This window comes from Muntiacus reevesi, chromosome 7 (assembly GCF_963930625.1).
Source record: "Muntiacus reevesi chromosome 7, mMunRee1.1, whole genome shotgun sequence".
Taxonomy (NCBI): domain Eukaryota; kingdom Metazoa; phylum Chordata; class Mammalia; order Artiodactyla; family Cervidae; genus Muntiacus; species Muntiacus reevesi.
The window spans coordinates 75,727,048-75,741,843 of record NC_089255.1 but is presented as its reverse complement, the minus strand read 5'-3'; the positions used below and the strand labels follow the sequence as shown (position 1 = coordinate 75,741,843).

General features: G+C 34.4%; 1 protein-coding gene across 2 annotated transcripts in view; it reads right to left on the bottom strand.

Moving 5' to 3' along the window:
• The window catches only part of GPHN (gephyrin), a 526,040-nt gene that overhangs the window by 261,314 nt on the left and 249,930 nt on the right, over positions 1-14,796 (bottom strand). For both annotated transcript variants that reach the window (XM_065940959.1, XM_065940958.1), the window contains exon 5: positions 10,790-10,884. In XM_065940959.1, coding sequence (XP_065797031.1) covers positions 10,790-10,884 — 95 coding nt within the window. The remainder of the gene's footprint in view (positions 1-10,789; positions 10,885-14,796) is intronic.

The following is a 14,796-nucleotide window of genomic DNA, read 5'->3' as shown; positions in this document are numbered from 1 at the left end:
ATCGGGATGGGGAACACATGTAAATCCATGGCTGATTCATGTCAATGTATGGCAAAAACCACTACAATACTGTAAAGTAATTAGCCTCCATCTAATAAAAAATAAATGAAAAAAAAAAAAGCACAATTTATACTAGCACCTCCCATTAAGAAATACTTAACAGGTATAAGTCTAACAAAATATGTATAAGTTTTATATGAGGAAAACTACAAAACCCTGAATGAAATAAATAAATGAATCAAAGAAGAAACAAATAAATGGACAGATATTCCATGTTCATGGACAGGAAATCTGAATATTGTCAATTCAGTGATTCAATGCAAATTCAATAAAATCCAAATAAAAATCTCAGCAAGTCATTTTATGGCTATCAATAAACTGATTCTGAGGTTTATGTGGAGAGACAAAAAATCTATAAGTAGCCAACACAATACTTGAGGAGAACAAAGTTGGAGAGCTGATACTGACTGACTTTGAGACTTATAGATACTATAAAGCCATAGTAATTAAGATGGTGTGGTATTGACAAAAGAACAGATAAATAGATGAATGGATAGAACAGAAGAACACAAATACAGTCAATGAATTTTTGACAGAAGCAAAGGCAACACAATGGAGGGGGAAAAAAAAAGTACCATTTCATTTCCAGCAAATGGTACTAGACATCTATCCACATGCAAAAACTGAATTTAGACACAAGATACAGACAGTTCTTCCCTGTAAAAATTAGCTCAAAAAAATAAATAAATAAAAGAAAAAAAATTAGCTCAATATGGGTTACAGAACAAATTACTAACCACAAAAATGATAAAACTCCTAGAAGATGACATAGGAGAAAACATAGATGACTTGGGTGCAATGACTTTTTGGATGTAACTTATAGATAGAAGGGCATAATCCATGGAAAAAATAATTGATAGACTGGGCTCATTAAAATTATCACTTATCACAATGAGAATGAATCAAATTTGTAATTTCAAGATTTAGAAATTCCACTTTAAAAAACTTTATTGAAGTATAATTTACATACAATACTCAAATCATTTGCCTATAATTCTGTAAGATCTATCTTTCTGTGGTATTTTATAGTGTTACTATGATGTGAGTAGGTATGGATTATTTTTATTCATCTTGTTAAAGACTTGTTTGGATTTCCACATCTGAAGATGGATACCTTTCTGGAGTTTGAGATTCTTTTTGATATGATATTTCAAACATTTATTTTTCTTCATTCTCTACTGTCTTCTTCTGAACTTTAAGTATATTTTATATTTTCTTACTCTATCCTCCATGGTTAACTTTTACTTCATTTTTATGTTACTGTAAATATGAGCTACATTATGGATAATTTCTTCAAATTTTTTTACCTGTTTCCCTAATTGACTCTTCATCTGTATATAATCTGCAGTCTAATCCGTCCATTAAGTTTTAAAACTTTCATTATATTTTACATGTCCAATATTGACATCTCCAATATTTCTAAAGAGAAATCTGCTTATGATCTTATTGAGGATCCCTTGTATATGATGAGTATCTTTTCTCTTGATGTTTTCAAGATTCTCTATTTTTGGCTTCTGACAGATTATTATATGGATTTCTTTCCACTTTCGTAGTTGGAGTCTGCTGAGTATCTTGGATTTGCAGATTTGGGAAATTTTTAGTTATTAATCTTCAAATAATTATCTGTCCTTTTTTTCCCTTTCTTCTCCTTCTGAGACTCCCACAAAGCATGGTCTAGTGGTGTTAGACGAAGAACTTAATGGTGTTTCACAGGTCCCTTAGGCTCCATTCACGTTTCTTCAATAATTTTTTTTTCTTTCTGTTTCTCAGACTTAACAATTTCAATAGCTTTATCTTGAAGTTCATTGACTCCTTTCTCTGGCTTTTGAATCCCTCTAGTGAAATTTTTATGTCAGTTGTGTTTTTCAACTTCAGAATATCTTTTTGCCTTTTTAAAAATCTCATTATTGATATTTACATTTTCCTTATATAATTTTCTTGATTTTATTCACATCTTCCTTTAGTATTGTGAGCATCTTTAAGACAATTGTTTTAAAAATCTCTGTCTAATAAGTTTACCATCTGGTCATCCTCATGAGTCTTTTCTGTCAATTTTTTTTTTCTCTTTTAATGGGCCACATTTGCTTTTTTTATGTGTTGTGGTGGTGTTATTGTTGAAAACTGAACATCTGAATCTTGTAATGTGGTAATTCTAGAAATCATATCCTCCTCCCATCCCTTCAGATCTTGCTCTATTTTTGATTGTTGTAGAGTGTTTCTTTGTTGGGACTAGCCTGAGGTGTAAACCTAAGGTGATCCCAGGTGTTCTCTGAATCTGCATTTCTCTTTGGGCATGTGCAATGACTTTTTAAATTTCCTTATGTGAGTGTTTGCTCTTGGCTATCCTAATCCTTAAATATCTAGCTTCCAAAGGGGGTAAAAGAGAAAAGTCTAGGGGATATTAAAAAAAAAAAAAAAAGGCACTGTCTCTTTAATTCTCCTTGAAATCATTTCATTTGGTGGAAGTTACAAGAATGGTAATCTGCCTTTGTCTGCACCTCTAAAATGCAAAACAATAATTCACAAATAAAACCTAGACCCCTAATATTTGAAAGATGAGGTCCTAGTTGCCCACTCTGTTGCCCACAAGCATGCCAGTGTTGGCTGCCTGCCATGCAGTTGAGGGGTTGGGGAGTACATAGATACTATTTGGGGCAAAAATGACTGAAATTAACCACAATTTACCAGCCAAACCTACCCCTGGAAGCTGCCAGCTTTTGAATATACTCAAGATGTGCAAAATTACTGTATTAGATTCTGTTAGTCCAAATGTTGTCTAGGTCAAGAAATGGATTCCTCTCTATCGTCTTCTCAGTTCCCTTCTACAGCCTTTTATAAGCTAAGTATGTTTTATTTTAGGTTAAAAAATAGAAACACTTCAAGATGGTAATACTGTTATTGACAATTATTATTTTAAATGATCCATGTCATTTTAACATGTTTTAAAAAATACTTAGGATAACTGAATTCACTAATATAAAAATCTAAATCCAATATATTTTTCCTTAAAAACTTTTTACCAATAGTTGTGTGAAACCATTTTTGGCACCAAATGGAAAGAGTTAACTGCTCCCCAATAGCAGTGCAAGTGTCTGAGTGTTTATCTTCAGTCATGGACTAGATGAAGCTGAGATCAAATTGGCAATAAATAGTGGGAAAAATGATTAGTCCTACTTCACACATTAAAAACTAACTAGAGACTTCACCTCCTACTTCAGAAGATAGAGACACTATGGAAAATTACACATAACAAAAAATAAGCTGAGTATTTAAAACAATTGAAAGATAGTTATTAAGCATTACAACAGTAAATCTCTTTATAAAATGAAAAACTATTTATTACTTTTTCCTTTTATGAATTTAGATATTCATATAGTAGTTCTTCTTAGAGAGGAAATCTACATAGGACCTCATAACATTTCCATGAGCTATGTGAAGTAATTAAAAAACTAAGTAGACATTACAAATCAAGTTAATGACTGACCTGAGAATAAAACAAGGATAAATTATGCCTCAATGTGTAACCACAGTGGTTGCTCTATTAACTGTTAATGACATTTAGAACCAAAAGTACTTGATCTCTTTAAAAAGTGAGTAGAGCATAAATTATAGATTTGGGAGCTTATATGCTGCAATTTTGCTGGCAATTCAATTAGCTACTAGGACTGAAGTGCTAAACTTAGCTGAATAAATTTCCCAAGGTCACATGGAGAGTAAATGCTAAGATACAAACTCAAAGATCTGATTTTTAAAATAGAGTTCTTTTTCTGTGAGTGTTGACCAAGATAGTAGAACCTTAACTAAGGCTCTCCTATTGACTGTGAGGAAAATATCAAAGACTGACTATCTGAGAACTCCGAACATAAATAATTGCAGATAGACTGGGGACAGAAGTCAGAACTTGAATAATAACACTGAATGGGGTTAATTCCAGTTACAGAGCTACACTACTATGGTCATGATGGTATAAGCAGAAGAATCCAATAAGAAGACGTATCTATCTGGCTAAAATCTAGAAGGGTGAGTGAGAGGAAGCTCTGTTATTTTTTATTTTTTCCTTTTCTTTTGTCTTTGCCCTGAAGGTGGTCCAATTGTGTGGAATTGCATAATAGCACAGGGGATTAATACTCTATAAGAAATATCTTATATTCCCAGCTTCCTTCAGTCAGTCAGTCAGTTCAGTCACTCAGTCGTGTCCTACACTTTGCGACCCCATGAATCGCAGCACGCTAGGCCTCCCTGTCCATCACCAACTCCCAGAGTTTACTCAAACTCATGCCCATCGAGTCGGTGATGCCATCCAGGCATCTCATCCTCTGTCATCCCCTTCACCTCCTGCCCCCAATGGCTCTCAGCATCATGACCACTAGAAAAACCATAGCCTTGACTAGACGGACCTTTGTTGGCAAAGTAATGTCTCTGCTTTTTAATATGCTATCTAGGTTGGTCATAACTTTCCTTCCAAGGAGTAAGCGTCTTTTAATTTCATGGCTGCAATCACCATCTGCAGTGATTTTGGAGCCCAAAAAAATAAAGTCTGACACTGCCTCCACTGTTTCCCCATCTACTTCCCATAAAGTGATGGGACCAGATACCATGATCTTAGTTTTCGGAATGTTGAGCTTTAAGCCAACTTTTTCACTCTCCTCTTTCACTTTCATCAAGAGGCTTTTTAGTTCCTCTTCACTTTCTGCCATAAGTGTGGTGTCATATGCATATCTGAGGTTATTGATATTTCTCCTGGCAATCTTGATTCCAGCTTGTGCTTCTTCCAGCCCAGCATTTCTCATGATGTACTCTGCATATCAGTTAAACAAGCAGGGTGACAATATACAGCCTTGATGTACTCCTTTTCCTATTTGCAACCAGTCTGTTGGTCCATGTCCAGTTCTAACTGTTGCTTCCTGACCTGCATACAGGTTTCTCAAGAGGCAGGTCAGGTGGTATGGTATTCCCATCTCTTAAAGAATTTTCCACAGTTTGTCATGATCCACAAGTCAAAGGCTTTGGTGTAGTCAATAAAGCAGAAATAGATGTTTTTCTGGAACTCTCTTGCTTTTTCAATGATCCAGTGGATATTGGCAATTTGATCCCTGGTTCCTCTGCCTTTTCTAAATCCAGGTTGAACATCTGGAAGTTCACGGTTCACGTATTGCTGAAGCCTGGCTTGGAGAATTTTGAGCATTACCTTACTAGCGTGTGAGATGAGTGCAATTGTGTGGTAGTTTGAGCATTCTTTGGGATTGCCTTTCTTAGGGATTGGAATGAAAACGGACCTTTTCCAGTCCTATGGCCACTGTTGAGTTTTCCAAATTTGCTGGCATATTGAGTGCAGCACGTTCACAGCATGATCTTTCAGGATTTGAAATAGCTCAACTGAAATTCTATCACATCCACTAGCTTTGCTTGTAGTGATACTTTCTAAGGCCCACTTGACTTCACATTCCAGGGTGTCTGGTTCTAGGTGAGTGATCACACCACTGTGATTATCTGGGTCGTGAAGATCTTTTTTGTACAGTTCTTCTGTGTATTCTTGCCACCTCTTCTCCTTAATATCTTCTGCTTCTTTTAGATCCATACCATTTCTGTCCTTTTTTGAGCCCATTTTTGCATGAAATGTTCCCTTGTTATCTCTAATTTTCTTGAAGAGATCTCTAGTCTTTCCCATTCTGTTATTTTCCTCTATTTCTTTGCATTGATTGCTAAGGAAGGCTTTCTTATCTCTCCTGACTATTATTTGGAATTCTGCATTCAAATGGGACTATCTTTCCTCTTCTCCTTTGCTTTTCACTTCTCTTCTTTTCACAGCTATTTGTAAGGCCTCCTCAGACAACCATTTTGCCCTTTTGCATTTCTTTTCCATGGGGATGGTCTTAATCCCTGTCTCCTGTACAATGTCACCAACCTCCGACCATAGTTCGTCAGGCACTCTGTCTATCAGATCTAGTCCCTTAAATCTATTTCTCACTTCCACTGTATATTCATAAGGAATTTGATTTAGGTCATACCTGAATGGTCTAGTGGTTTTCCCTACTTTCTTCAGTTTCAGTCTGAATTTGGCAATAAGGAGTTCATGATCTGAGCCACAGTCCACTCCCAGTCTTGTTTTTGCTGACTGTATAGAGCTTCTCCATCTTTGGCGGCAAAGAATATAATCAATCTGATTTCGGTGTCGACCACCTGGTGATGTCCACATGTAGAGTCTTCTCTTGTGTTGTTGGAAGAGGGTGTTTGCTATGACCAGTGCGTTCTCTTGGCAGAACTCTATTAGCCTTTGCCCCGCTTCATTCCGTACTCCAAGGCCAAATTTGCCTGTTACTCCAGGTGTTTCTTGACTTCCTACTTTTGCATTCCAGTCCCCTATAATGAAAAGGACATCTTTTTTGGGTGTTAGTTCTCAAAGGTCTTGTAGGTCTTCATAGAACCCCGTGTTCAACTTCGGGTTCTTCAGCATTACTGCTTGGGGCATAGGCTTGGATTACCGTGATATTGAATGGTTTGCCTTGGAAGCGAACAGAGATCACTCTATTGTTTTAGAGATTGCATCCAAGTACTGCATTTCGGACTCTTTTGTTGACTATGATGGCTACTGCATTTCATCTAAGGGATTCCTGCCCACAGTAGTAGATATAATGGTCATTTGAATTAAATTCACTCATTCCAGTCCATTTTAGTTCGCTGATTCCTAGAATGTCGACATTCACTCTTGCCAAGCTATTTCTTATAGAGCAATAACTGGGAACTGCAGAGTAGAGGGGAATGCTTAGAGAGCAGAGAGAGCTGGTGAAGGTGGATCTCTCAATTTTGAGAATGAACTGACACAAGTTCCAGGCTTACTACTGAGCTAAGCATGTGTGACAAACTCAAAGAAGTGTAAGAAAGGTTTTTAAAAAAATAAATAAACATACTCCACTGCCCAATTCTCAAGCTAACTCCTGAATGTTCATGTGCTGGCAGACCCAAACACAATAGCAAAGGCTTTTCACCATCCATATAAAGTGAGACAGAATTTTCAACATGAATCGAATCAGATTGGTTGCTGAAACCAATCTGATTATAACTCTCTCCAGAGAACTTTAACAGAGGCCAGAGGTTTAAAAGATAATACTCAAAATGTGCAGGGTATAATCCAGTATTACTCAACATAGAAAAATCAAGAAAATCTGACCACCTATTACAGAAAAAAAAAAAATCAACAGATGTCAGCTCCAAGGTGATTCAGATATGGGAGTTGTCAGAAAAACATTAAGCAGCAATTATAAAACCATTCTCCATGAAATAAAGGCCAACCCTTCTGAAATAAAAGCAAAGACAGAAGTTCTTAGACAAGAAATAGTCATAAAAAATAGCGATAGCTGAATATAAATTTTAGAACTGAAAATACCGCAACTGTAATTTTAAAATTCATTGCCTAGGCTCAAAGGCAAAATTAAGATGAAAGAGGAAAAATGTCAGTGAACTTGAAGACAGATTAACATAAATAATCTGAAGAATAGGATAAAAATGAGTTTAAAAAAAGTGAACATCAGAGACCTGTGATACATTATTAAAAGATGTGCAATTCATGTCACAAAAGTACCAGATGAAAATGAGAAAGAGGTACAGAAAAAGAAAAAAATCTGAAAACTTAATGGTTAATTCCCAAATTTCGTTAAAAACATAGCTAAAAGAAACTCTTTTAACCCAAAAGAATAAACTCAAAAAAACCCCACATCCAGATACATAATAATCAAATTGTTGAAATTAAAGGTAAAGAAAAAAATATCTTTGAAGCATCCAGAGAATAAAAAATAACACATATAAGGATATATCAATTCAAATGGTTGTGGATTTCTCCATAGGAACTATGGAGTCAGAAGACAGTGGAATAACAATTTTTTTAAATGCTGAAAGGAAAGAACTGTTAATCCAGAATCCTGTATCTAGTGAAAATATCCTTCAGGAATAAAGGTAAGATAAAGACATTTCCAGATGAATGAAAGTATTAAAAGATTTTGCTAGCACACTTGATCTAAGAACTGGAACTCTGAACCAGTAACAATACAATGGTGATCAACACTTAAAATTACTATGAATCAACTGTTCTAAGCAGTTAAATGGACTAGTTTACTTAATTCAAGAAGGCTGGTACTATTAACATCCTCATTGTAGAGATGAGAAAAAGAAATATGTGATATAGCTAGTAACAGAGTCAGAACAGAACCCAAGCAATCTGAGTTCAGAGACGATGCTCTTAACCATTACTTACTACAATCTTCCAACTTGTTGGGGGGAAAAAAAAAAAACCTGGAAAATATTAAGCTAACCAAATAGATGGAAGCCATTTAAACAGATTAAGTAACTTTAATTACTTAATTAAAGTAATTAAATAATTATATTATTAAATCATTAAGTATTATAGTATTACATTATTATTATACTAGAGAGAAAAATAGGAAGGCAGGGCACCAACTTGATGTATTACTTTACCCTGAAAAATATTCTATTAAAACTAGGATGAAACACTGAGTTAGCAACAGTAATCATAAAAGTAAACCCTTTTTTTTGAGTACTTACTATGTGTCAGAAATTGTTCTGGAGCTGAGGATGCAAAACATTCGAATAAGATAAAGCAGTTGATCTTAATACAAATTTGTATTTTATACAAATTAGGTAAAACAGATGAGAAAGTAAATGATCATAACATAGCATGTGCTATAACATAAGCATGTACAAAGCCTCAAGTACATACAAGGCAAAAAATCTATAGAAAGGAGGCATCAATCTAATCAAAGCACAAAAAAATAAACATAAAGGGAAACAGCCCATAATTCCTTTTCCATAACGCATGTGGACTACTATCACTGTTTCAATTTTGTAAATAAACTCTCAGTTCAATAGTAATGGAAATAAAAGTCAGAAAAATCTGTTACCATGCTGTATATATGTTTTAATTTTCAAAGCCTTCAGCCTAAGAAAGATGAGCTCATTCCAAAATACTTAAAATCAGCTCCTATTAATTTATTTTCATTCACTGGGCAGGCCGGTACTCAGTAATTATGTGAATTTAGAAGGCAGAGGGGAAATTAATCCAGAAAAATTTTTCAATAAGGCAAAAGCACTGTTTCTATACTGGATCAGGAAAGCTATATTCAGTTTAAGAAGTTACCTTATCAGTTGTAAGGAAAAAGTTCTCCAGATAAACAGGGGATCCTTAAGGTAAGGACCATGTCTTACTTTTCTTTCCACACTTAGTATTCCTAATGGCTAACACAAGGCCTGACAAATATATTATTTTGAATAATAATAATTCAAGAGTTTGTAGAATTAGATTTTTATTATAAAGTAATTAACAAGAGATGAAGCTTAATTCTATCTTGACTATATTCCTTGTATGCCAAGAAAGAGTTCTTATATTCAAAGACTACTACTTAATTCCATAGAGAAAAGGGACCAGAGGTGACCTTTGATCTCCTATGGGCAGGTAATATAAGTAAGGGTGAAAAAAAACCGCATAAGTTTGTTAAAGATTAGCGTGGACTTTTAAATTAAAAAAATCAAGTTACTTAGTTCTTTTCTTGGTCTTATTATATGAAATGTTACAATAGAGTACTTGTAACAGGAAAGAAAGTACAGTAACTGATGACCCACTCACTTTTCCCTGTAGCTGTGCTTCAAGTGGCTGCCACTTACAGGATACAGTCTAAGTAACAGAAAGGGCATTATAACTCATTCTAGGCATTAAATGGATATACTTACTATTAGTTTTGCAAACAGGATCAATAAACAACTATAAATAATGATAGAGAAATCCTGCCAATTATAAAGTTATTATGTATTTTCTAGATTGCTCTGAGATCAACTGTATAAATCAAAGGTCATTAAATCAACAGATTCTCACTAAGCTGACAGTTCTGTCTTTAACTTAAATGATGTCTGTTGTTCTCATTAAAGGGGATTTTAATCTAATAATTACTAAAATAATAAAAAATAACTAAACTATCAAATTGAGGATGGATGTCACCATGTAGGTCAATGAATCATAGTTTTAAATATACTAATTTAATACACTAGCCTTCTCTGGTGACTCAGACAGTAAAGACTTTGCCTGCAATGGAGGAGGTCCAGGTTCCATCCCTGGATTTGGAAGATTCCCTGGATTAGGAAATGGCAACCCACTCCAGCATTCCAGCATTCTTGCCTGGGAAAGCCCATGGACAGAGGAGCCTGGCGGGTTACAGTCCATGTGGTTGCAAAGAGTCCGACACAACTGAGTGACTAACACTTTGAACATATATTATTGATTTTTTTTTCATGACCACACATCAACATGCCTATTTACAAATGGAAATTAAGTTCCTAACTTGTAAAAACCTATTAAAAGACTCTACTGCTTAGTTTTATTAAATTAGGATTTAATGACAACTAAGGAAAATTAATTGATGACTATAATCACAAAAAAAGAATATATTACATCTTAAAAACTGGACTCTTCTTGGGGTTATAATTGTTTACTTTTAGCAGTAATGATACTTTCTAAGTTTCAACATAATATACAAAAAAATAAAAAAGGATAAAGAACTTGAAAGAAACTGTGGCCGAAATTTAGAGAGGATGCTGAGACTTTGCGGGGGGAGGGGGGCTCAAAATTAAGTGGTATGATTATAACGTTTCTTAGGTTTCTCAGTCTATTGTAGTGATTACTGGTATGGAATTAATTTTCTTTGCACCACTTTGGTGACTTTCTTACCTAGAGAGCATGCCCAGAGGTGTAACATTAAGTGATCCCATCAGCATTGCCAGGGCCATCCCTGGTGCTTCCCGTTCTATTACTTCTTTTGTGGCCTGTAATTAAAGATTAAATAGCAGACTGAGTGAAATTAACCAAAAATAAGGAAGGCAGAGTAGCAAAATTAACTTAAAAATAAGTTAATTTATTATAGATCATGCTATCTATTAATATAAACCATACTTTGTAGTGCTCCAATTTTTTTTTCTTTAAGGCTTAAAGATTCAATTCTTTGGGACCACTGAATAAAAGCTGAAAATCAGAATATTGAGGGAACTTTTATATTAGTAGATCTTTCTTATCCCTTATAACACAGGAGTGTTTGATAGCAATCTCATCTTGCCTAATAACCTTAATTTTAAAATTAAGCCTCAGATTGCTAAAACGGCTCAACAGATATTCACAGAACAAGAAATGGTATTTTTCTTTGCCTATTACTCTTGAAATAATTAGTCCCTAAAAACCTGAGAACCCCTTGCATCTTTCCTAGCTCTATGGTTTTATGATATAACAAATGGAACTCGACAAACCATCAAGTCAATCTTCTCCATAAATTGGGTAGAAGAAAAACTCTAGATTCTTTTCCAAATCTTCAATATAAATTATATATCTGTTTTTTTTTAAACAGATATATTCCTTTTTAAAGAATTAATAAAGTGATAGGCTTTACGTATATAAGTTTTAAAATAGGGCATTCTTAAGATAAGTATGGTTAAATGTGGAATAGGTATTGAAGGCACGAAAATTTCATTTTCTAAAGGTCAACCGAAATACGTATATATTATCATAATGTGATGGCAAAGATAGGTTTTATGCTAAAGTTGGGAGTGAAGTACATGATTTAAATCATTTCTAATCCTCTTTTTACATATGTAGCACGCTATAATAATTGGGAGCAACACAGGAAGAAAGCTTGCAAAATAAAGTATTATAGTAAATAAGAAGAAAGGCAAACAAAATAAAAAGCAAGTTATGGAAAATAGAGTGAAAGGTTGATATTTCAATATTTCATTAGAAGTACAGTGATCATCCTAAATAAGGCCATTGCTCTAGGCAAACTTTACATTGATAAATGTCTCATCTAGCATAATAACCTAAATTTTAAAGTGAAGGCGCAGGTTGCTATAATAGTTCAACAGATTTTCGTAGAGTAAGAAATCTGGGAGGAGCAGTTAAAATGTGTCACTATGTGTTACATCCAGTTGATGTTATAAATAAGTTTTTAAGATGCATATAAATTACTTAGTTATATAGAATAAAGGATTACCAGAAACGACATAATCTACTGGTTCACTGAATCCCAGCATAATGTAATATTTAATAGTGTCAGAAATTTTAAAGAAAAATTAACACTAACATAATGCTCTTCAATAAAACCTGCTTTAAAAATAAAGGGCCAGCAGGAAGGAAAAATGGACATTCTTAAATTCTTAAGTTTGGAAGTTAACCACTTTCATTAAAATATACAGCTAAAATTTGTTAAGCTAGTGTTATACAGAATCTACCCCCATGTTTTCCAAATTCAATAAATCTGGTATGATTTTGAGGTCTCCAGGGAAGAAAAACTATTTCCATGTTAAAATTGCTTTACTGAAGTTTACAACTTCTTAGGAATCTTAAAATCTTAAAGCCCTAAAATACCAAGGAAGGCATGTTACTGAGAACGATCTTAAAAGAGCTCTTTGCATAGAGTTTATATTGATTTCATTATCTGCTTGAAAGTCACCTAAGCAATGTCTGACATTTAATGAATTTCAGGTCCACATAAAGATGAAGTACTCCAAAGTAGAGTAGCATGCTTTATTTAAGGACAAGGAAGAAAATATCAACAGATAGCTAAGAGGAAGGCTTTCACTTAGATACTTCAAAGCACAGCATTTATTCATCCATACAACAAGTATTATTAAACACTGACTATGTACTAGGTAGAATTCTATGCAATGATGCTGCAATAGTGAATAAAACAAACTTATAAGGGTATGTAAACTCACTGTCATCTAGTATGTGAAAAATTCAACTGACAAATTACATATGAGAATTACCTAAAAGACATGCAATTCATTCATTTTTCTAGATCCTCTAAAATATACCACAGATTTGGCCAGACCACAGTGGTCTACTTGGAAAGGCTTGTCCCAATTTTAAAAGAATTGTTTTATTGGACTTTGCTTTTGTAGTATGCAGTGGGATACAATTAAATGGCTCAGCAAAACTCATATTTATTAGCAAGTATTTGAGGCCATTGCTCACCACACTACACCGAGGTCCTCTTCAGAAGAAATTCTTTCTTAAGTATCACAACTAGAAATGGGCATTCTTTTATGATACCAGTTTGTTTTTAAAATTATAATGATTGTGAATCAAGCTATCCTTGAGAACAGAGACAAATTTATGAATTTTTTTTAAGTAGGCTTACTGAACACATGGGGCTTCCCTGGCAGCTCAGACAGTAAAGAATCTGCCTGCAATGCAGGAGACCTGAGTTTGATCCCTAAGTTGGGAAGATCCCTTGGAGAAGGTAATGGCTACCTACAACAGTATTCTTGCCTGGCGAATTCCACGGACAGAGTAGCCTAGCAGGCTACAGTCCATGGGATTGCAAAATGTCAGACACGACTGAGAGACTAATACTTTCACTGAACACAACCTAATTTCACCTTACTTTTCCTTGCCCTATTTTTCCACATTTATCTTATTAAAAGTTCTGCTGTGTTTTGTGTATTTGGCTAAGTCATCTTAAATATTTTACAATGTTTTAGTAAATATATGGATGAGAGATGGATGAATGTATGTATTCTTACACAGAGGACTTCCTCTTTTCCAAATGTAATTTAGGAGAGACAGCTAATTCTTTCCGAAGACTTTCTACAGAATATTGGCCTATAGACATAAATCTTGTACAGCTGAGAACACAGGAGGAAAATACATATAGAGTAGTGATGTCACTAAAAGGCACTGGTGCTGAGTGAGGAGGGAGACTCTAGGACTAGACACAAACCAACGCTTTTGTTTATATTTTCTTAAATAATGCACAAATACAGTTTTTCTCACATCTACATCAAATGTATCTTTTCCCTGTTTAGTGTAGCAAAATGATCAACATCTGTGAAGTCAGACAATACCACCATATAGTTAAGGTCGTGAGAGTAAGGACTGGATCTGGTGAAGCCCCTACCACAGTGGCCAACATATAGAATATGCACTCAATCAATATTTGTTGAATAAGAGGAGTGAATAAATGAACCTATATAGGTTTGAAATCTGGCCTTATCACTTACTTGCTTTGTGAATTAGAACAAAATATTTTACCTCTCTGAGCTTCAGTCTATTTACAAACAAAATGGAGCTAACAATTAAGCATACCTATATTTTATGAGAATTAAATTATAGAAGTAAATCACCTAGCATAGAGTAGGCATTCAATACTTGTCAATTTTCTCCAGGCCTCTTATTTCCAATCTTACATCTTCATAGTTTTTATTATACCAGTTAAAAAAGAGATACAATTCAAAAATCCAGAAACCAATCCTAGCAACAGTGGTTGAGAACCAAAGGTGAGGGGAAAGAGAAGAGAGAACAAGAACCCCAAAATTGGCAGTGCCAGGCAGGAAGATGAATACTGAAATCACGGTATCTAAAGGAACAAACAGCCAAATGAAGTAGAGACTGGAAGAATGAACAGGAGGGCACAAGCTGGGTAGAAACATTTTTGAACTGTAAATGGGAAGGCTCAACTAGAAGGCAAAGAGCAGGAAAATAAAAGTTAATTTAGAATAAAATAAGAAACAAATATCTGTATAGGTTATTAGAAAATCCAAATAGAAGAGTGGTTCTAACAATTGTAGCTTTATTCCTTTGATCATATATACTAGGATGATACATATAGATAAAAGAAGGTTATTAGTATCTATTAACAAGTAGATAACAAGCAATCATTATCTATTCACAATCAATGGCAAAAGAGATGT